This window comes from Mytilus trossulus, chromosome 3 (genome assembly GCF_036588685.1).
Source record: "Mytilus trossulus isolate FHL-02 chromosome 3, PNRI_Mtr1.1.1.hap1, whole genome shotgun sequence".
Classification (NCBI taxonomy): domain Eukaryota; kingdom Metazoa; phylum Mollusca; class Bivalvia; order Mytilida; family Mytilidae; genus Mytilus; species Mytilus trossulus.
The window spans coordinates 48,718,704-48,744,097 of record NC_086375.1 but is presented as its reverse complement, the minus strand read 5'-3'; the positions used below and the strand labels follow the sequence as shown (position 1 = coordinate 48,744,097).

General features: G+C 32.3%; 1 protein-coding gene across 19 annotated transcripts in view; it reads left to right on the top strand.

Annotated features, from left to right (window-relative positions):
- LOC134711713 (hemicentin-1-like) overlaps positions 1–25,394 on the top strand; it is an 81,888-nt gene that overhangs the window by 54,670 nt on the left and 1,824 nt on the right. For all 19 annotated transcript variants that reach the window (XM_063572519.1, XM_063572515.1, XM_063572510.1 and 16 more), the window contains 29 exons: positions 58–357; positions 917–1,219; positions 1,809–2,108; positions 2,703–3,008; positions 3,818–4,117; positions 4,558–4,863; positions 5,167–5,469; positions 6,836–7,141; positions 7,886–8,188; positions 8,715–9,020; positions 9,621–9,923; positions 10,984–11,283; positions 11,791–12,087; positions 12,773–13,075; positions 13,674–13,979; positions 14,528–14,830; positions 15,027–15,323; positions 15,821–16,126; positions 16,434–16,736; positions 17,299–17,604; positions 18,290–18,589; positions 19,087–19,386; positions 20,005–20,259; positions 21,362–21,670; positions 22,198–22,446; positions 22,922–23,185; positions 23,495–23,617; positions 24,032–24,104; positions 24,815–24,865. In XM_063572519.1, the coding sequence (XP_063428589.1) occupies positions 58–357; positions 917–1,219; positions 1,809–2,108; positions 2,703–3,008; positions 3,818–4,117; positions 4,558–4,863; positions 5,167–5,469; positions 6,836–7,141; positions 7,886–8,188; positions 8,715–9,020; positions 9,621–9,923; positions 10,984–11,283; positions 11,791–12,087; positions 12,773–13,075; positions 13,674–13,979; positions 14,528–14,830; positions 15,027–15,323; positions 15,821–16,126; positions 16,434–16,736; positions 17,299–17,604; positions 18,290–18,589; positions 19,087–19,386; positions 20,005–20,259; positions 21,362–21,670; positions 22,198–22,446; positions 22,922–23,185; positions 23,495–23,617; positions 24,032–24,104; positions 24,815–24,865 (7,981 nt within the window). The remainder of the gene's footprint in view (positions 1–57; positions 358–916; positions 1,220–1,808; positions 2,109–2,702; positions 3,009–3,817; positions 4,118–4,557; positions 4,864–5,166; positions 5,470–6,835; positions 7,142–7,885; positions 8,189–8,714; positions 9,021–9,620; positions 9,924–10,983; positions 11,284–11,790; positions 12,088–12,772; positions 13,076–13,673; positions 13,980–14,527; positions 14,831–15,026; positions 15,324–15,820; positions 16,127–16,433; positions 16,737–17,298; positions 17,605–18,289; positions 18,590–19,086; positions 19,387–20,004; positions 20,260–21,361; positions 21,671–22,197; positions 22,447–22,921; positions 23,186–23,494; positions 23,618–24,031; positions 24,105–24,814; positions 24,866–25,394) is intronic.

Sequence of the window (25,394 nt, the reverse complement as noted above, 5' to 3'; positions counted from 1 at the left end):
AGATGTAAAGAATTTTTGGTATTTACCTCATGTATACATATTTTTTTTTTCTTTCAGGTATACCTGTTGTACAAATACCACAACCATCATACACTGTTAATCTTGCTCAAACTATAACAATTACATGTACTGTAACTTCTAACCCTACACATACCAGTGTCCAGTGGCAGAGAACACAGAATGGTGTCACTACAAACATTGGTGTTGGATCTGGTAAATACAGTGGTGGATCTGTAAATTCACCATCACTTAGTATCAACAATGCTGACCTGAATGATATCGGACAATATGTTTGTTCTGCTACCAACATTGTAGGAACTGGAACCAGCACAGCTACTACTTTAAATGTTGTTGGAGGTATGATTCAAAAGTTAAAATATTTCATTATATAAAATCAGTGTTTCACACTGTGTAGTGTCAAAAGTAGGATTTGTAAAACCTTTCCTCAGCTTTTTTTGTTGTTTTTTTTTGTTTTGGGGGAAGGGGGGGGGGGGGGGGGGGGTAACAATAAAGTTTCAATAAAAGGAAGTATCTGGATTCCCATCTGTATGGCATAGGAAGACTCTCCATTTTTGAGGCATTAATTTTTTATATAAATATGAAGTTTGATGAGAAAACATGTGGGATTACAATTCTGACATTCAGCTGTTTAAGCCTATTGATCTTAAGTTACTTGTGATTAACTATTTTAATTAGGCGAATATGGTTCAAACTCCTAGATTTGTACTATAACCTGTGAGTTAAGAGTTGTAATTAGGGCTTTTGTATATTTTTGTAGTGATAAGAGCATGAACTTTTATGATTCCCTCTAAAAACAATGTGAATATGTTTTTATAAAAGAGAAATTTAAAACAAATACTGACTTATAAAAAATCCATGGTAACAATTTGATTAATATAATACAATAACTTTACAGATCCACCATCAGTTGTTGTACAACAACCATCATACAGTGTGTTAGTGGGTAACACCATTACATTAGTGTGTACTGTAACATCTACCCCTGCCGCTACTTCAGTTGTTTGGCAACGAACCACAAATGGTGTTACAACAACAATCAGTTTAGCAAATGCTAATAAGTATAGTGGATCTTCTGTAAATGTCCCATCTCTGACCATCTTTAGTTCTGCCGAGAGTGATGAAGGAAGTTATGTTTGTCGGGCAACAAACCAGTTTGGAACTGGACAGAGCACAGCAACTACACTTACCGTTACTGGCAGTAAGTAAAATACTTCAATAAAAACTTGTTTTAGGCATAAACATAAATAAATGTTGTATTTAATTTTTATTGATTTTTTTTCATGGTTTCCTATGGATTTATGACGTTTTTATTTTTTATGCAAATATCAGTTAAATGAAATTTTGTTATTGAGATACAATGTAGACATTAGCAGGCTTGACACATTGAAATATTTAAAAGATTGTTTCTAAATATTTTAACTTTAAATATGGTTTTATTCCAGGAGTTTAAAATGTTTTGTATATGAAATTTCCTTTAATTTTTCTCTATTATTTTGTAAAGTTTTATAATGACTGAGTTGTTGGTAAAAGTTTCTATTGACCATTTTCAGTATCACATTGGCATTAATTATTGATGAAAAACATTTAACATTATTTGTTTTTAAAAATGTGAATATTCTCTAAATGGAATTTTTTTTTGAAAGTGCAGAACTTCAATCCAATTGACTGAATATCTTCATGTAACTTAAATTGTCTGAATGTAGAATCTGGGAATTTATCTCTGATAATAGTATGGTGTAGACTCAGATAATGATTTTAATGATACACATTTATATTTTTTTTCACAGGTATCCCAGTAGTACAAATTTTACAATCTACATACCAAGTAAATTTTGGCAGTTCTAGAGTTTTGGAGTGTACAGTTAGTTCAAACCCCGCCCACTCAACTGTACAGTGGCAGAAATTAGTCAACAATCAATTTCAGCCAATCAACTTTGCCAATAATAAATATGAGGGATCTTCTGTTTCCATTCCATCTTTAACAGTTAATTCAGCTGACTTAAATGATGAAGGATTTTACATTTGCACAGCTACTAATAGCTTAGGAATTGGACAGAGTTCCCAGACCTTCTTAGATGTCATTGGAAGTATGATATTCTTTTTAAACTTTCATGTAGAAATTATTACATGTATTTTATGTTGCAATAATTAAAATGTCACAAAAATTTCAGAATTATGTAAAATTGAGAAAACATTCCACTAGAGACAGAAACCTGATCATGTCTGGCATGGCGTAGTTAAATTAATTTACGTCTAAGGTAGATTTCAGGAAACTTTTTTATTTGGTCCAAAAAAAAATATCTTTACAAGACTATAATGTTGAGAATTACTGTGTACTTTAGGTTAATAACAATATTTGGTGAAATAACAATAGAACTTTAGCGTCTTTTTTAGAACATTTTATTCTTTTAATAAAAAATAACTAGTTTGATGATAAGATGCATTACAAGTGTTCTGTATTTCAAGAGTTGTGTGTGTGTTCCTTGATTATTTGGATATCATGACAGTTCACAAATTGGATATTATGTGCACAGCCTTTGTAATGTTGTCAGAGCATTATACATACCAGATCATAATCATATTTTGTTGTCAATATGATGTAGTTATCTTCTGAAACTTCATAAGACTTTTCCAGCTTATTTTAAATGTCAAATTATTTTGTTTTTATTTATACTTTTCAGATATTTTGACTGTTACAATTCAGCAGTCACAATATTCTGTTACAATTGGTCAGACAGTAACCCTGGGATGCACTGTGACTGGTTCCCCTGCTGCTACCAATGTCTATTGGCAGAAAACAGTAAATAATGTTGTTACAACAATTAGTAGTAACACCAACACAAATAAGTATAGTGGCTCCATCGTAAGCACACCATCACTGACCATTTTTAATGCTGACCAGAGTGATGAAGCAACATACGTCTGCTTTGCTACCAATGGTGTTGGACTTGGTCAGAGTACACAAACTTTCTTGGACGTTACTGGAAGTAAGCTATATTTCTTGATTGTTCTAAAAAAATGTTTTTGAATTTGTTCAAATATTTTTATTATAAAAATTTTAACTTAATACATGTGATGTAAGATATGGTATGTTAATATTTGGTTTTTAACAATGGCTACAAGCCATGTCTAAAGAAAGAACAATGTTTAACCCACTTGATCTATGGCTATAGAATAATATCTTCAGACATTTATCAGCCTCTCTTCAATTTTGTGAAAAAAAATATGAATGAAATAACTTGGAATAGATTTTTTTGACAGATGAAAAACTAAATATTGGAGGAATCTCACAATAGTAAAGTACCAGTAAAAGACTTTTTTTTTAAACAAAAAAGAAGACAAAATTTCTAGCTTTCACCTGCATTAATTAAATTCACTATTTCGGAAAGATTGCTCATAGGATTTTGTATTAGTTCATGATATACATGATTGATATTATAAAACCTAATTTAAAAAAAAAGAGTTATCTCCCTTGTGTATATTTTTTAGCAATTTAGGCATACAAACTTTTTTGATAATAAATTCTATACAAAAGCAGCAATGTCATTTCATTTGATTTAAGTACAACTTTTTTTTAGGCTATAGCTATGTTTTAAACTAATTTAGAGAGTTTAAGTTGTTTCTTCTTAACTGGATGACTGGGTTAAAGACAGTAATTTGATTGATTGATTAATTATTGCTAATGTCCGATAAGTGGACAGTAATACGAGATTGTAAATATTAAACCTAAAAGAAAGCTAAATAAATCGAAAAATTAACTTAGTTTATATTAGATAATCTATTTTGTTTTATTTAGATGCACCATCTGTACAAGTTCAGCAGCCTCAGTACAATTCAAACTTTGGTTCAACTGTCACTTTGGTATGTACTGTAACAGCCAACCCTGCTCATACTACTGTACAATGGCAGCGTGTCATCAATAGCCAGAGAAGTAACATCAATGTAGGTCTTGCCAAATACACAGGATCTACAGTCGGTACGCCATCACTGACCATCAACAATGTGGAACTTAGTGATGAAGGCAACTACGTCTGTACAGCCACTAATAGTATTGGTACAGGAGAGAGCACACAAACATTCTTGGATGTTGTTGGCAGTAAGTTTTATAAGTTGAAACAAATGGAATCGTAACAAAAAAGAGCTCATTATATACATATCTATTATAACATGTCTGACTTGAATATTTAGAATGTTGACTTCTGTTCTCTATTTTTTCAAATCCTTAATTAGATGGAAATCAGTACGATTTTGTCCAATTTCGCAAAGTCAAAATGTAAAAATCAATACATTGAAAAGACCTTTGTTAAACATATTAAAAAATACTTTTTTAGCTTATAACAATGAACTTTAAAATTTGGGCCAAGTATAACCCTTACCTATCTTTCTCCTTTTGAATGAACTTTATAAATTAAATTATCACATTAGAAAATAACTATAGAAGTTTGACATACTGTTTCTGACACAAGATAATACACACATTTTATGATAGATATTGTATACAGCAATAGACTCTAATGATACTGGTTTATATTACAGACACCTTAACTGTACAGATTCCACAATCAACCTACTCTGTTCTTCTTGGTCAATCCCGAACACTGGAATGTTTGGTATCGGGATCACCATCGGCAACATCTGTCTATTGGCAGAAGATTCAGGGTAGCACAACAACCACTATAAATAGTAACACCAATACAAACAAATACTCTGGAGGAACTGTTGGTACACCATCTCTAACTGTATTGAATGCTGTACAGAATGATGAGGCTAATTACATCTGTTATGCCGTAAATGCCGTTGGAACTGGCAATAGTCAACAGACTTTCTTGGATGTTACAGGAAGTATGTTTGCTTGTTATATAAGGCAATACCAATTTTTGTCCCCATATTTATTATCTGTAAGTCTTGCCATGAAATCTAATTTTATAATGGTTGAAAAAAATGCATGTAACATATTGTTGTAGTATTTTTTCATCATATATGTTCACTGGTTAAATCTGAAAAATTGAATCAGGGAACAAAACTGATAATCTAATAAACTGAATCAGGGAAAAAACTGAGATGTCAAACATTGTTGAATATTTTCTAATTTGTATTCCTTCATCCATGTTCTTGAAGTTAAGAAATCTTAATTTATTATTTCAGATGTACCATCAGTTGTTATTGGACAAGCCCAGTATACAGTCTTGATTAGTAACACTGTGACACTAGGTTGTACAGTGACAGCCAACCCAAGTCACACTACAGTTTACTGGAAGAGAGTTATCAATGGAGCCCTTACAGATATTACTGTTACAAATAATAACAAATACAGTGGATCTACAGTCAGCTCTCCATCATTAACAATCTTCAATGCAGATAATTCTGATGAAGGAAATTACATCTGTTATGCTGATAATTCTGTTGGAACTGGACAGAGCTCTCAAACTTTCCTTGATGTTTTTGGAAGTAAGTGATGATTTTATTAAACAATGCAGATATTTTTTTGGGTGGGGGATTTATAGACATGCACATATCCATCTGTAACACTTAGGTGATATTTATTTTTCAAAATATACAACTGTGTCTCTTTAATTACAAAAGTAAATGTCCCTGTGCTGGGATATTAGAATGAAATTCAAAACAGTGTGGCTGTGGCCATTGATTGACACATTAAATTCATCCTTTGACTGGGACAATTTAGGTGAACGTTTGTCTGTAACGAACACTGTTAACGACGTACCTACGATAGACATTTAAACTGTGGGGTCACCAAAGGTTTCTTAACGCCTTTAATTATAAAATAATTCGAAAAATTAATCAGGAATAACCTTTATGTTTTGATTTATATAATTGGTATAAATCAAACATCGTGTTATTTCTGATTAATTTTTCGAATTACTTTATTAAGGTGTTGAGAACCTTTGGTGACCCCATAGTTTAAGTGTCTTTAAAAAGTACATAGTGCGCAGTGGTCGTTACATACAAACGTTCACCTAAATTGTCCCAGTCAATGGATGAATTTAATGTGTCAATCAATGGCCACAGCCACACTGTTTTGAATTTCATTCTATTTCATGACTTCCCATTTTTATTTTATACATGTTTGGAAAAAAAAAATGTCTTTTAATTCTTATATCAAACAAAGATTTACTTGACTACAAAAATTCTTATATCAAACAAAGAGTTACTTGACTACAAAAAATGGATCTCCAACATACATGAAGTTTTTCTGAGATAAAATCAGGTGCATAGATTATCTTCTTCAATATTTATGCAATTCTATATAGTCTAATGCAAAGATATACAGTGAAAGAGATTGATACAATAGGGACATTCAAACTCAAAAGTCAAAAATAAAATGACACCATGGCTAAAAAGACAAACAGACAAACAGCAGAACACAAAATGGATGAATCTAATCAGTATCATAATATATTTACCAATAATTGAACTATAGTATTTGTCTTTTTTTATGTCCCTTTATGGGCATTATGTTTTCTGGTCTGTGTGTCTGTCCGTCCGTACATGAGCTGTCTGTCTGTTCGTTTGTCCGTGCGTCACGCTTCAGGTTAAAGTTTTGGTTAAAGTTTTTGGTCGAGGTAGTTTTTGATGATCTCAAATCAACTATGATATTATCTTTCTAATTTTAATGCCAAATTAGAGATTTTCCCCCATTTTCACGGTCCACTGAACATAGAAAATGATAGTGCAGATGGGGCATCCGTGTAATGGGGACACATTCTAGTTTTGTGGTAATTTTCATTACACTTGAATGTCATCTCTGATGGGTTTTTTCCTCATCATTAAAATATGTTTTTCTTCTTTAAACTAGATGTACCAGTTGTAACTGTATCCAGCTCATCCTACAGTATCAATCTAAATAACCCTGTCACTCTTGGTTGTACTGTCACAGCCAACCCAGTTGAGACATCTGTGTTCTGGCAGAAGATTAAAAATGGTGTGACCACAACAATTAATTTCAATACAAACACCAACAAATATGGAGGATCTAGTGTACAGAATCCATCATTACAAATCTTTAGTGTAGTGGATGATGATGAAGCCACATATGTCTGTTTTGCTGTCAACAGTGTTGGAACTGGACAGAGTTCACAGACCACCCTTACTGTTATTGGAAGTATGTATAATTTGAAGTTGGGGCTACCTGCATCACTTATATCATCTTGAAAGATGAAGAAGCATCTGCAAAGATGAAGAAGCATCTGCATGTGATATACTGTTTTAATTTGTTTGGATCCCAGTTGACTTTCGTTGTTCCATAGTGATAAAATAGAATTTAAATATGTCCTATTGAATTTTTTGACCTAGTAGATTACTAAGTACCCTATTGAACCTTAGAAAATATTGCACCATTTTAATTTCTTATAATGCTAGTTATTTACAGAGAAAGTAGGCTTTAACAATTTCAATATTGAAAAATATCACAAAGGTGGACTCTCATACATGTCCTAAATGCATAATTTCAAAAAGTACAATGCACTATTTTCCATTGCACCATACTATGAAGAGTAAATTCAGAAAGAAAAAAAAACTGACATGTATTAAAAAAAATTGAACCTGGGATACATTTTTATTATCTCATAGACTTAAGTACATGAAGTACATATATTGTTAAAATAAGTAAAATCACAAAAATACTGAACTCTGAGGAAAATTCATAATGGAAAGTCCCTAGTCAAAAAGCAAAATCGAAAGATAAAACGCATCAAACAAATAGATAACAACTGTCATATTTCTGACTTGGTACAGGCATTACTTGCAGTTACTAGTATTTCATAAGGACCTAGATTCTAACAGTTTTAAAATTAGAGTTCTATGTGCAAATCTAATAAATTCTTAATCATGTTTATAATATTTTCAGGTATCCCTTCAGTTGTCATTCCACAAAACCAGTATCAAGTCAATATTGGTAACACTATAACATTGCAGTGTCAGGTAACAGCTACCCCACAACACACTGTAGTAGAATGGAGGAGAACAATTAATGGAGTCACAAATACCATTTCTGTTACAAACACCAACAAATACAGTGGTTCTACAGTTGCCACTCCATCCCTGACGATATCAACTTCAGCAAGTAGTGATGAAGGATTCTACACATGTTATGCTACAAACAGTATAGGGACAGGCAACAGTCAACAGACATATTTAGATGTTGTCGGCAGTAAGTTTGTATGATTTATGTCTCAATAACAAAAAATTGACTCACTCAATAAATATTTTTTATAGTTTCTTTGATTTGATATACAAATACATCTAGCTTTTAAAAAAAAATATAAATAGATTAACAATGCTTGCATCTTAGATAACTAATAGTATGGCAGCTTTCTTCCATGTGGTCCCTGTTTAACTGATGATTGAAATTAAAGCCACCTTCTGGTTATTATGAAAATAGGAAGATGAGATATGAATGCCAAAGAGACCACTTGCCACAAGAGACCAAATGACACAGAAATTAACAACTAAAGGTCATGGTACAGAACAGCCTTCATATTGAATATTTGCTGATATTTGTCTTTCTTACTTTAAAATAAAAATTAAAAATATAACTTCATGTGTTCGAACAGGTAAACACTTTTATATACAATGTTATTGCTATTGTTTTTAGATATTTCTAGATAAATAAATCCTAAATTTTTAATTTAATGCTTTCTTATTTTCATGAGTTATATGTTTGTGTATATTTCCAGCTCGACCAACGGTAACAGTACTTTCCAACCAGTACACAGTTATCTTAGGTAATACTGTCACATTGGAATGTCAAGTTGTTGCCACACCTCAACACACCTCAGTACAATGGACAAGATTGGTCAATGGTCAGACAACAAATATTAACATGGGAACAGGAAACAATAAGTACAGTGGATCCACAGTGAACGGTCCATCTTTGACAATCTCAGCAGCAGCCAATTCTGACGAAGGCTACTACATATGTACTGCCACCAATATTGCTGGAACGGGATCCAGTCAACAGACATACCTTGACGTAACAGGAAGTAAGAAATTATTTTATTGTTCACACTGTAAACCCACGAACTTATCATGGATACCATATGATGGTTTATTTCTAAACAGTTTTGAGGTGTTTCAATACATCCGAAATTCAATGTTTTGCATTTTCATGACTTGAGTTTAACCATCGTTTTTGTCCTATCAACTTTGTTCTAGATAAATTAGATGGTTAACAAGTATATCCACTTATGTGCAGCTAAAATGACTTTAAGGTGCTTTAAGTGCTTTTTTCCTGACATTTGATATTTATATTTGTAAGTTATATATGATAGCAATTGATATCATGGTGATAAATTAATAGGAATATATAGAATAGTTCTGTAGATGGGGATTTATCTTAAATGAAACTTTTAACATTTTTGTAATTGATTTGTTGTTAATCACTGCTGAGAGAAGACCATACCGAAATTTTGTTACACTTAATTTCCTGAAATATGTATTCAACTTTTTGTACAGTCTCTAAGATGATTGTAGTATCTCAGAAGGTTATGTTTAGGTGAAATTAATTTTTTAAATTTTTAAAAAAAATAGATATTGATAATTGAGTGAAGATGAATATTTGATTATTTATAACATTTTTATAGATTTACCAAATGTGGTTGTTACTCTGCAACAATATAATGTTGATATTGGATCCACTGTCACACTTGGATGCACAGTAACCGCCAGTCCTACTCACACCGTGGTGTATTGGCAGAGAATTGGTAATAATAATGTAGGAACCACTGTCGACATGAACAATAATAAGTACAGTGGTTCTACAGTCAACAGTCCATCACTGACAATCAATAATGCTGCTTTAAGTGACGAAGGAAGCTACAGATGTTATGCCACTAACAGTATTGGTCTTGGACAGAGTCAAAATACTTTCTTAGATGTTGTTGGCAGTAAGTTTTTTTACTAACAATTTTTGAATGTGCATTTGTTTGATGTTACCTTTCGTAGATTTGCTGAGTATAATTTTGCTGTGAAACCATATTTCATCAACTATTTTTTTACATACGTAAATGCCTGTTCCATGTCAGGAGTACAGTTGTTCTCCATTTGTTTGATGTGTTTGAGCTTTTGATTTTGCCATTTGATTGGAGACTTTCTGTTTTGAATTTTCCAGGAGTTCAGTATTTTTGTGATATTACTTTTTACTATAGTTGATTATTGTAGAATTACAAAGTATTGAGAAACTTTTCTTATGCAATAAATTGTCAAGACTAGAACCAAATTTTGGGAAAAGAAACATGCCCTTTTGTCACTTTTAACTTTAGGTCACCGTCATTCACTAGTATCTGAGATTTCTTTTTATTCAGACAAGTTTTGTATCTAGTAATCTGGGGTCTTGGCCAAACAGTTCATATACTGTATAACTAGCCTGTTAACACTAAGGTTCTGAGTTCGAAACCATGCATGTGAAAGTTGTTTCATTGGCGCTCATACCACATCTTCTAACAATAATGTGGTAGATGTTTTCTATTCCAATTTCAATTGACTTAATGATTGATAGTTTTCCTGCCAAATGTTATTATTCTCTCTGCAAACTCTAGTTTCTCCAACAATTAAACTGACCACCAATTGTACTGAAAGTGGCTTTTAAAACCAGCAATCTATCCCAATCAATCATTTAGTAATCTAATTTTTATCAATTATAAGACATTCACAATAATAGAGGGGCTAAAGGGATAAAAGTTTTATTATTGTTATTGGATATAACATTTTCTGTATGCAAAATGTTTGGAAATGGGATAAGTCAGACTTGGTCCTAACAACTGGAAAACAAAGGTTTCTAATGGTAAAAGGAGAGGGGTTATTTAATGTTTACTCCTTGATAGGTAATTAAGCACTATAATTTCTGGTGTATTAACTGTTCTTATATTGTGTAAGCTTGGCATCCATGAACTATGGACACATTCTTGTTTACTGATACTATTAAATCACTGCATAATTTTTTTTCAGATACCCCAGTAGTAACTGTTCTGAGCAACCAGTACTCTGTGAATATTGGGGCCAGTAGAACACTTGAATGTACTGTAACAGCATCACCCACTCATGATAATGTATATTGGCAGAGAAACATCAATGGGGTATCTACCACAATTACTGTCAATAACAATAAATACAGCGGTTCCACAGTTAGCAATCCTTCACTGACCATTAATAATGCTGATAATAATGATGAAGGATTTTACATTTGTTTCGCTACCAACAGTGTAGGACTTGGACAGAGTGCCAACACATTCCTGGATGTTCTTGGAAGTAAGTTTATATACAATTATAACCAAAACAATACATATTTTAACCAATCTTAATGCACTCATCTTAGACGGGAAACATTATGTCTGTTTATCAAAGTGTATGTCAGTATGATAACTCAAATATCATTCACTTTTTGCAAAGCTGCTTATTTTTTTCTTCATTCCATCACTACCGACCATCAGTTGTAATTTTGAAGATAGTAGATGTTGAAATCAGATGAAAATGATTTTTTTTATGAAGTCACATGAAGTAAGGTGTTCTTGTATCAGCAATTATTTTAGAAGATATTTAATTTCACAATTTCTATGATGATATCTCTTTGCAAGGTTTTATATTTGCCTTTTCTTGCTCATGATTCTAATCTCCTTTAAACAATAAATTCACACAAGAAGAAAAATTCTATATTTTATATTCAATTAAGAATTGAATGCTTCTTTTTGTAAATTTATAGCGGTGTAAAGTGCATATGTAGGGTATTATTTAACAATGTTTAAATGTTTTTTCCAGGTACACCTTCTGTCGTCGTACCTCAGCCTACATACTCAGTTAATTTCGGAGGAACTGTAACTCTTACCTGTACAATATCAGCCAATCCTGCACATACCAGTGTATATTGGCAGAAGGTCGTTAATGGTGTTTCTCAACCAGTCACTATTGGTAACAGATATACTGGATCAACAGTTTCAAGTCCTTCTCTAACTATCTCCAGTGCTGTCCAGAATGATGAAGGATTCTATGTTTGCTATGCTGTAAACAGTGTTGGTACAGGAAACAGTCAACAGACCTTTTTGGATGTTCAAGGAAGTAAGTAAAATATCATGTAATCTGTGTTGAATATACCCAGTATCTCTTAATGTGTTAACTGGAATAATTCAGTCCCTACCTGTTATCAATCTCTCCGACTTGTGAGGGCCTGAATTCCTAAAATGATAAAAACTCTTCATGAATTCTCTATTTTGAATGGTGCCCTGTAGAAGAGGTGACCGATCAGCAATCAGCACAATTTTATCAAGATAGGTAAATCCTGAGCTAATTCCAAATGATAGATTGAAGATTTTTCTTTGTCTATGCATTCAAGTGTTAATGTCAGAAGTAATTGTGGATCAGTGGAATATAATGAAAGAATTATTCAGGTTATAAATGTGTATAAAACTTTGTTTAGTGCCGGTATACTGTGAATTCGTTTATTTTCTTTTATTTCAATTTTCATGGATTAAGACAAAATTTATATTTTGAGGGTCTTGAATTACATGGGTTGAATCATAAGATATTTGGTTCTAGTAATGTAGCTAAAATTGTATTTTGTTGAGTTTTTGAATACATGCATATGGTTTCCCCTATCACACAAATATTTTTGAATCCACAGTATACAAGGTAAAAACTCTTAATAGTGTACTTCGTTCTTAATTATTTTTTTTAAGAGTTGTGTCTTTTTCTTAATTGATAACCAAAAAAGAGAGCTAACAATGGATTTTTATTATAATTGTAGATATACCTGTTGTTCAAGTGCAGCAAAACACATACAATGTTCAAGTTGGAAATGTTGTGACCTTGCAATGTACAGTGACTGCAAATCCTACACACACTTCAGTACAATGGCAGAGATTGGTTAATGGTCAAACAACAACCATCAACCTTGGCAGTGTTGGCAAATACTCCGGATCTTCTGTCAACACACCATCTCTTACTATAAACAATGCTGCTAACTCGGATGAAGGCTATTATATCTGTCAGGCAACTAACTCTGTTGGTACAGGTCAAAGTTCACAGACCTACCTTGATGTAACTGGCAGTAAGTATTGAATGTATTTGAAATTTGTGAGAAATGCTATACATTTTGTATTGGTAATCCAAACCATCAGTTCAATAAATAGACATGTTATCTGATGATATTCACACTGAGTTATTGAAACTTTGTTAGAGGTGACCAATTATGTGACTGGTGTTTAATTCCATGAGTCAGACATTTTTTTTTAATAAATGAAGAATATATCTTTAAATGAGAAAGAAACCAGCTAACCCTTTCCTCCATAACAACGCCTCTATGTGGTACAAAAATGTATTATAATTGAAAAGTTCGAAATATTTTAAGTCTACTGTAAGGTTACCATTAGTTGCTAATATCTTTGTCATTTGGTCTCTAGGTGAATAGTTGACTAATTGGCAATCATACCACATCTCCTTGTCATATAATTATAAAATTTGAAGCTAATAAAAAAGGATATAATTGTTGTGTTACAATTTACAACAATTTACTGTTTTTAAAGAAAGTTGCATTACAATTACCAATAAATTGATTCTTTTTAAAAGTGTATTACAATAACCAAAAAATTGTTTCTTTTTAAAAGTGTATTACAATTTTTATACTAATTACTTTTTTCTATTCAAAGGTGTATTAACAGTTGTTGTTGCTCAACTACAGTACAGTGTTAACTATGGAAACGCCATTACCCTTGTATGTTCTGTCAGTGGTTCACCATCGGCTACATCTGTGTACTGGCAGAAACTGAAAAATGGACAAACAACTACCATTAATTCTAACACAAATACAAACAAATACTCAGGATCAAGTACACAAAATCCATCACTGACGATTAATAATGCTGATGATACCGATTCTGCTACGTATACCTGCTTTGCTGTTAATTCTATTGGTCTTGCAAACAGCCAGCAGACATCCCTCTCAGTTGTTGGAAGTAAGTATTATTAAAACTTATACATTTTATTTTATTTAGGTTAATTTACTTGATATGAATTCTCCATTACTGAATCTGATGTATAAACAAAATCATACTCAAATTTATTTGTTTTGATGGGTTAACAACAGTATATAATGTTTTACAAATGTTTACAGTAGAATGCATTGCGTGTGTTGGTAAAGTTAGAACCTTTGGTTAGTTTGCTTGTATTTTTTACATTTTTTTAAACCTTTTGATGTTTTTTTTGGATTGTTACGAAACTTGGACAGAATCTCATCTTCAACTTCAAGTTCAAAATTAAGTATCTTAAAAAATGTTGGAGTTTTATTTAAAATGTACAGTCAACATTCCACTTTAAACACAGAAACAGCGGAACCCTTTACCAATTTTTGAGAAAAGTTAGATCAGGAATGGAGGTTATAGTTTGACCTACTGTATGATGAAAAGGGGTTACAAACACCTTAAACTGTTTTCTGGAACACATACAAAAATTATGTAAAGAAAGATCTCTTCTATTAACATACATATCTCATTTATCTTCACAGATCTGCCAATAGCCACAATTGGTTCAAATCAATACGCTATCATTGTTGGAGGATCTGTAACACTAGGATGTAGTGTTAGTGGCAACCCTGCTGTCACATCTGTACAATGGACAAGGGAAGTTAATGGACAGAATCAGAATATAGTCATAAGTGGTAATAACAGATATAGTGGTGGTTCCGTCAACTCACCATCCCTGGTCATCTCAAACGTTGCCAATAGTGATGAAGGATATTATAGGTGCTCAGCTACAAACATTGTTGGAACAGGTGTATCTCAGCAAACATTCTTAGACATAACTGGAAGTAAGTCAACAATTATACACTGTTAATTCAGAAATTATTGAGGCTTTTTATCATTTTGCATAATGATACTTAAATATTCACCCAGTATAGTTTTTAGCTGCCATTCATATAATAGTTGTGTGTTTTTATTGTGATTTTATGTTAAGAAAGAAAGACTTCAAGGTAATAATTATAATATTTTTTTTATCCTTTTAAGGCATACCAATTGTCACTGTTCAACAAAGCCAGTATAGTGTTACTGTTGGAAACAGTGTGACCTTGACTTGCACAGTGACCTCTAACCCTGCACATACCAGTGTCAAATGGGTAAAAACATTGAACAATGCCAACAATGACGTAGAAGTGACCGGCAGGTTCAGTGGCGCTACAGTCAATGGACCATCTCTGACCATTAGTAATTCTGTCAATTCTGATGGTGGATATTATACATGTTATGCTACAAATAGTATCGGAACAGGACAGTCTCAGAGTACCTTCCTCAATGTTATAGGAAGTACGTCTTATTTATCTATTACTTGCATTTAAAACTTCCATTGTTATTTTGCACTATTGCAATGGTAACAGAACATGAGAGAGTGGAACCATTTACTTTTCAGTTTTTCATATCCACACATAATGATTTATTTCTAGTATTCAATGTGCTTCTTTATCATCAGTCAGAAAGTATCTTTTTAATCAAATTAATATATTTATGTACATGTATATCAAAATATGAAATTCTTTTGTACAAGGCTTAGAATAGAATATATATCGTTCTGCTGAGAATATCTTTTCTGTTTCGAGAACAGATACAAATTAAATTTATGTTTTGAGAGAAAATCTATGGTTGTTCTCTTTAAAATGCAGCTCTCAAAATTTGTTAAAGTGAAATATCTTTGGTTAAAACCATAATTTTTTAATTGATTTTGAAACAGTAGCAGTGCTCCTACATAAATCCCATTTCCAAAAATAGATATACAAAACTATAATGATACACTGATTTATTTGCAGATGCTCCACAGGTTAATATTCTCGCTCCCACATACAGTGTTAATGTTGGAAGTTCCGTTACACTCCAATGTTCTGTATCAGCCAACCCTATACACACATCAGTCTACTGGAAGAAGATAGTTAATGGTGTTGCTCAAGATATAAACGTGGGCACATCTAACAATAAATATGGTGGATCAACAGTAAGCTCACCATCACTGACCATTAGCAATGCCGTTGTTGCAGATGAAGGATTCTATGTGTGCTTTGCTGAGAATTCTGTAGGAACTGGCCAGAGCTCTCAGACTTTCTTAGATGTCATTGGAAGTAAGTTGTTCTAAATAAAAAAGTAGAGCATTTTGACAATACATGTCTCTTTAGTGATGCTTGTGGCCAAAATATATGAAATCTAAAGCTTATATAAAAGCTGTTCTGGATTTTCTATGATGTTGGAAGCAGTTAAACATTTAATTTGATCAGAGTTTTTGAAAGGACCACTGAAAATACTTTATAGCAATTATTGTGGAATCTTGGATTAAAAAAAATACAAAATTCACAACTAAATAAATGTTAAAACTCATAATTTAATAATCTATATACTTGTACTACATGTGTATTTCTATTTGTATTTCAGATGCACCTATTGTCAATGTTCTTCAAATATCCTATTCTATCAACATTGGAAGTGCCATTACATTGGGATGTACAGTCACATCCAATCCTGCTCATACAAGGGTATTCTGGCAGAGGATTGTAAACGGAGCTGCACAAGAGATTACTGTGACCAACACCAATAAATATAGTGGATCAACACTGAACACACCATCTCTCACTATAACTGGTACCACAGCAGCTGATGCTGGCAGTTACAGATGTTTGGCTGAAAACAGTGTTGGTACAGGACAGAGTCAGATAACTGTTCTCAATGTAGCAGGAAGTAAGTTCTAACAGTTACTATGGATTCATTTTTATTCGTTGGATACTGATTCAATTAATTTAGTGGGTAAATGCGAACGGCAAATTTAGATTTTTTTAACAAAGTACAAATTTTCTATAGGCATGATGGCAGACTTTGACAAAACCACTGAATTAAATATCCAAAGATTTTGAATTTTTTTTCTCAATCTAAGAAAATTGGTACCCATGCAAAATAAATGAAACCGCAGTACCGCTTAGTTATTATTGTCCTATGTACTCTTTCCAGTTTAAAAAAAAAACCAAACAATTTTGGATTAACACTAAAATTTATGAAAGAAATACTATTCGACATAGAAATCAGGGATATTAAGGAATTTTTCACTTTTGATATTTAACATGTGTTGAATGATCATTGGAATTGTGATGATTTTGGGGTTTTAAATGTTTCATACTTCAGTCAATTTGAAGAAAATTAAATTATTCCATGTGAAGTTTCCTGATACTTACAGTAAATTGTATCATTTAATTAGTTCCCTGTATTACAAGTGAAACTAACAGAACATAATTTTTAACATTTTCAGATGTTCCAACTGTTGTACTTACTCAGACATCATACACTGTTGGTTATGGCGACACTCTGGTAATTGGATGTACCGTTACATCATCTCCTGCTCATACCAGTGTATACTGGCAGAGAATAAGTGGTAATGGTGTTACACAGACCATCACTGTACAAAACAACAACAAATACTCTGGTTCTACCGTACAGACACCATCCCTCACTATCTTAACCGCTGATGGTAATGATGTCGGAGAATACATTTGTTTTGCAACCAATTCTGTTGGAACAGGTCAAAGTTCAAGAGGAGCTGTAGCTGTTACAGGAGGTAAGTGCCTTTTTTTTATTTAATTTTTTTTCGGGGGGGGGGGGAGTGGAGGGGGGTTTGCTTTTCTTATGTGTTATAACATGCCTATTCATCATCATACTGATATAGTAAAAGAAACGAAGCTTAACAGATTTTGACTTTATAGTATCAAATTTGTAAAAATTCCAAACATACACATTTTTTTTAGGAACAAGGTATATTCTTATTATTTGTATGAAGCTAAGTATCTGCTAAAAGTGAAGTGTACCGGTAATTACAATTTAAAATTGAGAATGGAAATGGGGAGTGTGTCAAAGAGACAACAACTGGACCATAGAAAAAACAACAGCAGAAGGTCACCAACAGGTCTTCAATGTAGCGAGAAATTCCCACACCCGAAGGTGTCCTTCAGCTGGCACCTAAACAAATATATACTAGTTCAGTGATAATGAACTCCATACTAATTTCCAAATTGTACACAAAGGAGCAAAGACTGGCGTCCAGAATATGAACCAGCATACAATAAATTAAGTTATGTAAAAATGATAAATCTGTTCGGCTAAAAATGTCAAATATGACTGTAAGAACAAGATACAATAGTCAAAAGGAAACTTTTATCACTCAGATGCCATTCTTGATATCTTTTATGAATGTGACTTATATAACATTAAGTATTGACTATTTTTTCTCTCTCTCTTACTAACAGCTGCTCCAACAGTTAGAGTTCTACAGAGCTCCTACAGTGTACAAAGAGGTAATCCCATCACTCTAGAATGTGAAGTCACTTCCTCTCCAACTCATACAAGTGTTTACTGGACCAGAATAGTCAACAGCAACACTGTTACTCTCACCATGACAGGAGCTAAATATGGAGGTTCAACTATTCCTTCACCATCATTGATCATATTTAATGTGGAAGACAGTGATGAGGGAGCTTATATTTGTCATGCTACAAATGGAATTGGAGCCGGTCAAAGTTCACAGACTTTCCTCAATGTTGAAGGATGTAAGTAAATTGTTGTATGAGTTTGCAAATGGTTGTGATTTTGATATTGATTGTCTTATTTGGCACCTATAAGAATCAGAGAAATACCGCAACCCCAACCTCCAAAATTCAAAAAATAATGTATGTGAAATGTATTTAAACAATCTTCATGCTTGTCATTTTTAGACAATATTGAATGCTTCAGTGTCAGACATTTGTCTTATAGAAAGGGTCTTTTATATTTTGTAAGGTATGGTCAGACATACAGAAATGTGTAGTCTGCAATGTACAAAAATTTAAATAAGCATATCTTGTAGCAATGGAGTTAATTATTTTTCCTTCAGTATCCATTGATCTCGAAAAAATAAAAAATAAAAAATACCGAACTCCAATTAATTGTAAAACAGAAAGTCCTTTCATTAAATGGCAAAACTAAAAGCTCAAACACTTCAAAGTAAGGAAAACAACTGTCATATTCCTAACTTGGTAAAAACAAATATTTTGTTTAAATTTTTCAGATGTACCATCTGTACTTGCCAGCATTAAACCAACAGTTAATGTTGGAGAATCTGTTGTTATTAACTGTATTGTCACAGCTGATCCTAAAGAAACTACCATCACATGGCAAAAGGTGGTCAATAATGTTCCTACAACCCTGTCTATCACTAGTAACAATAGATACTCAGGTGGAACTGTCTCAACTCCAGCACTGACCATCTCTAACGTAGAAGACAACGATGAGGGACAATATATATGTCAGGCTACTAACACTGTAGGAACAGGATCCAGTAACAGAGTCTACTTAGATGTTGTAGGAGGTAAAACCTGTTTTTTTTTGTGATATTGAAATGATATAGAAAAGTAGATGTGGTATGATTGCCAATAAGATAACTCTCTCACCATTGATTTTATTTAAAGTTCGATAAATTAACTAGCTGTGACCTGTAATATCTTAAATCTAATTTATCTGGACTTTTTTGCAATCATTTGAAATCTCCTTATTTTAAGTCACCAGGTATATTTGATAATATTTTTGTTAACGGTTGCATTGTTTTGTTAACTTAGATGATGATGAACAAATTAGTAAGGCATTCTTTCAATAAATAAGTAAGACTTTTTAACATCAGATTTAGGAAGACATTTTATAATAAATTACTAGAAGTAAGGCATTCTAACAACAAATTAGTAAGACATTCTTACAACAAAGGAGTAAAACATTCTAACATCAAAGGAGTAAGACATTCTAACAACAAAGGAGTAAGGCATTCTAACAACAAATTAGTAAGGCATGCTTACAACAAAGGAGTAAGACATTCTAACAACAAAGGAGTTGGACATTCTAAAAACAAATTAGTAAGGCATTCTGACAACAAAATTTGATTTCATATAATTTTTTGTTTGTAAAAGTTAAAACTTGACTAATTATGGTATTTTAGAGCCTCCAAGACTTACCTATGTAACACCAAGCAGAATCACAGTGACAGAAGGTGACTTAATCCTTGCCACATGTGTCAGCACAGCTAATCCAACACCTACATATACCTGGTATAAAGATAACAGTGTACAAGCTTTCGCCACTGGTGATAAATTGAGAATTGAAATCTCTGCTAGAACTGACATGGGAACTTACACCTGCCGTGCACGTAACAACTATGGTTTAGATGAAGCAGCTCTTACTGTTGATGTTCAGTGTAAGTTGTTAAATACTTAAGATGATAGGGAAATGCTATTTAAGATGGTTTTTATGCCATATATGTATGTAGACATTTTCATGATAAAATGAAGTCATAACTGGATAGATGAATCATTAGTAATATTTTCAGGAAAATTGATGGATAGTGTTTTGCATTGATAACTATGTGGGAAACTTTTGTATTTCTTTGGTCAGATAACTGTTTTTTACTGAAATATAAGTCAACTTTAGGAAATAACATTAGTATTGACACTCTTAAAGTGTAACCATCCTCTTTTTGTGACTTTCTACCAAATAAAGTGTAATATTTGTGTCATACAGGTTTATATGTATGATTTGGATATCTATCATAAACGAGTAGGTCTGGTAAGGGTTCATTTTGGCCTACAATTTTCAAGTTCATCTAACGAAAGATTTTAGACACTTTTTAAACACTTATGTCTCTATTTCAATTAATTCAATTAGTGTATGTGAAAGGTTTTAACTGATTTAGTCATTAAAACGCTACGATCAAAGCTTAAATATGAAAAATCTATCAAATATGCCACAAAACATCACTTTTCAGATGTTTTTTGTCAAAAATGAAAGTGGTCGCATCCATGTTCATCCTCCACCTTTATATATACTATGTATTATCATAAAATACAACTTTTATTTATATATTATGAATGAACACGAATGCGGCCACTTTCAATTAAGACGGAAACCATCTAACCTATAACTAAAATGCTAAAATTGTAAAGATTTCAGTCATTTAGCTTGATGATGCTAGTACCCGATATATGTGCGTAGTATGGTCAAAAACAGCCCATATATATTTAGCAGAAGCATTCTACTTTTCACTAAATAGCTTAAAGATTACAATTTCACAACTTTGTAAAACTGCTATATTTTAGGGGCAAAAAAGGGTCTTACTGAACCTACTCCTTTGGTTCCTAATAATTGAAATGGTGAAATATATATATTTTTAATTTTTTTTTTTCCCATGCCAACATTCTCAATATATTTGCCAAAACAATTGCAATAAGGGACACTAAAATGTCACATGTGTTCCATAAATTTCTGTGAGCATTATCTAATACCTATGAATTTCATTACAGATAAGCCTGATGTAACTATTTCAACCTCAACTTCTACATTTAATGGTGTTGGTGGTGGTTCTGTCAACATTCCATGTACACATCTTGCCAACCCTGCAGTAACAGCAGTTAGTTGGAGGAAGGTGTCTGGTGGTGTTACAGAGACAATTTCTGTCGGTGGAAACAAATATGCTGGAGGTGGATTATTCCAGTCTGGTCTTACCATCTACAATCTACAGGCTAGTGATGTCGGTACATACCAATGTTTGGCTACAAATCTGGTTGGTACAGGAGAGAGTGAAATCGTCACTTTGAACGTTAATACTCAAGGTTAGTGTAAAGTAAATGTTGGAAACATATTTTTATAGTATACTGTAAACCAACTTATTTTCGCGAGTAGAAAAATAACGCGAATATAAATTGTCACGAATATGTCAATCTTTGATCTTTCCTTAATAAGCTTCATCAAGTAAATCAGATAATCGCGAAATTAAATAGCCACGAAGAGGTCAAGAAAGGGTAAAACGTAAAATAAAGTATCCGCGAAAATAATTTGGTTTACAGTATATTGTCATAAGGCTTCTTTTTTTTTACTGTCATGTTCAGTAATTAGGATACTGATATGTTTCTTTCAGATTATTTCATAACAGGAGTTATATTTAATTCAATTCAACAGTTCAGTAGCTGAAGGGTGAGAGCAATGTTTATTCAACAGATTCCTTAACAATATTATTAACTATTACAAATGAGAGTTAGTATATTATTACTTCATTAAAGGAAAAGTGAAACTGAGAAAATATGATTTTCTGTATATATACATTATAGCAATTTATTGACTGTTATTTGTATTTTTCCAGCTGCACCTTTCGATGTTAGAATTAATCCAGTATATGTGGATGTAATTGCTGGAGCTAGTTTCGATGCCACCTGTACATCTAAGGGAGATCCTGCTCCTACTTTTGCTTGGTACTACTCTGACAGAATGATTCAAACTGGACCACAACTGACTGTTACAAGCACTGTCAGTACTGATGGTGGACTGTATACCTGTGTAGCCACTAACTCACAGGGAATGGCACAAGCTAGTATGGATGCTAATGTTAGATGTAAGTATTACTTCAAATTTGTATGGACTAGTTTGATATATCATGTCCTTTTAAATCTGTATCTTATAATTTACAACCATATCCCCATGTAAATTTCAATCTGTATTTTTCGGTAATTTATAAGATAAACATATTCTACCACTAATATTCCTATTGACAAATACAGGTATCTACTGTTGAATAGTCAAATTATGAAATTTCAAAAAAAAAATGATATCCTTATCAATGTATAGATGTGATAGTTTTGTTACATGAGTCTTTAACTAAAATGAGCTGATGGCTTTGTTATATGTACAAATAAACTTGACTAATGCCATCTGAGATATTATCATTCGGTTGTAATTGCTCCTTTTAAAGAGAGAGACTATACTGCTTAATCTTTATGCAAATTCCTAACTCATCAGAGAACATTGACATTTTATTGATCCCAGCAATAGAAACTTGTTTAAAAGTATGTGAAAATTGTCTTTTGTAGTTGCACCAATCAGCACTGTCACAACAACAGAGTTCAAGAGGACTCTTGGTGATCCTGTTACTTTACATTGTTCCACTAGATCTAATCCTGCTGCCACAGAGTGGTCTTGGACAAAGGATGGAACCACACTACTCAATCACTACTCAGATACATTCTTAGTAGATATGGACAGTCTACAGGATGTTGGTACCTACACTTGTATGGCTAAGAATACCGTTGGACAGTCATCTCTTATAGAATTCTATGTTAAGGAAGGAGTAAGATGTATGTATCATTTCATTCCCTCTTATTTACATATTCCAATATTTCTCATCACTTGATTATATTGAGTAATTTGTTCTTTGTATGTCTAATTGCAGAAAATGTATAAATTATTTATGTTTTTATGCTTTTGCTCCTATTTTTTTTTTAATTGAGGTTTTAACCATTCCTTCAATACTTAATTTCATGCACAATTTAGTTATTTCTTTTCTTCTTATTTTCCTGGTTTTTTACCATGTTCAATATATTAGTTGCTTGGCACATCTTTGACACCTTTGTTATAACATGCTGATGTTTTTATAATTTTTTTAGCAACCGTAGTTACTGTAGAATCATCTGAAAAACTGACAGCAGCAGAAATAGCAGCTGTTGTAGTTGGTATCTTACTTGCCATTGCCATCACTGCAGTTATCATCATCTGTTGCTTCACAAGAGGTCAGTAATTATATATGCTCAAGGTCACTAATGATAAGCTGCTTCTTTAGACTCATTTGTTTGCATGTTGAAAACTTTTGAAAAATTTATTGAAATAATTGACATGTTTTTTAAACAATTTGTTTGCAGATAAAACTACAAGCAACAATCTTCATTTGGGCATGTTAATACACTCTGGGATCGTTAAAAGTAGTATAAATATTGAGGGTAAAGAATACCTGCATGGTAATTTTATTATCTTCTGTAAAAATGTAAAGCAAGTTTTGTACTGTAAATTATTTTGTAAACATTTTGATTTTGATGGCATAAACACTTAAATCTATCATATGTCAATCTGAATTGGTCAACTTGGATGCCAAATGTTCAACATTTTTTGTAAGTTGTATTAAAGAAAAAACTTTTTTTTATTACTAGGATTATGTGCCAGGAAAGCTTCTCCAAGGATGATTGAGGAAGTACCAGTCCAGAGGCCAATGACTACTGTCAAGTAAGTACTGTAATCTGGAAATAAGTATCAGCAAAGTTGTGATATATATGTTACATATTAAACCCAGTAAGTAATCATCTCAATAAATCAGTCTACTTCATCAGTGACGGATCTGGTGCTATTGTCATGTTAGTTAATGTACAAGGAGTAGGAGTTGATACAAGTAGTAGTAGAAGTTAAAACATAGAGTAGTAGACAGTGCATATCTCCATTTGCAATACATGTATGTTGCTAAGGACTGTTTGAAAAATTATGTTTTGGAAGGTTGAGTTTCTATTGAAATGAGTACAATTATGTATTCTATAACCACCATTTGGATTGATTTTATCATGGCCCTCTATTTCTTAGAGAGAGACAATTTTTTTTCCTGTCTATATTGTCTGTATGCTGTCTAAAAAAGTTTGTGAATGTAAAATCGTCTGCAGCAGTTTACTTTGAATTAAATGAAACTCGACAGAATCAATTTATACTTTCTGTATTTTTTTAGATAAAATATAGAGTTTTTAATACCTGTATATTGAGAAGTGTTTCAATGCAAAATCTCTCTCAGTTTCTAGAAGAATGGAATGAAATATGACATTATATAATTTGATCAGAAGATTTTTTTAATTTTTTTTTAAATATTTAAAGGACTTTGTAATAACTATACATAAGAAAGTAGATCAACATAAATTGAAACTCTATAAATGTGTTTTGCACTTATTTTTTAGGGATCCAATTTACTTTAAAGACATCAACTTACAAATGGTTCCTCAGTACAAGTAAGTATTTATTTCTGTCTATAAGATCTAATATCACTATTGGTTCATTGAAGAGAAAATTGTCTTGAAAATGTGAGCCTGATTACCTCATAAGGTCAAATTATGAATATATGAGTTATAATATTTGATAAAATTAGTATACCTTTACATTAAAATTATTAAATTAATTATCTACATCAATTTTTTTTTAAAAGAAACTATAGAGGTGACTACTTCACAAAACACCAACAGTTGCTTATTGGATAGACAAGCTGCTTTTTAAACATGTAAAAAAAAAACCAAACTAATCTTTAATTGTATTATCTTCATGTGGATTTGTGACACTATACAAATAAAAGATTAATGAGACAACTATCGGTCACCTTACTATCTACCAAAGACCAAAGGTGTGCTGTAAACAGCCAAACTAGATCTTTTTGTGGATTTTGAAACTAGTATATATATGTAATTTGACGGGAATAGCATTCACCATATGTTTTATGAAATCATCAAAATTCTCTGAAATGATCAAAATGACCCAAGGTCTGAT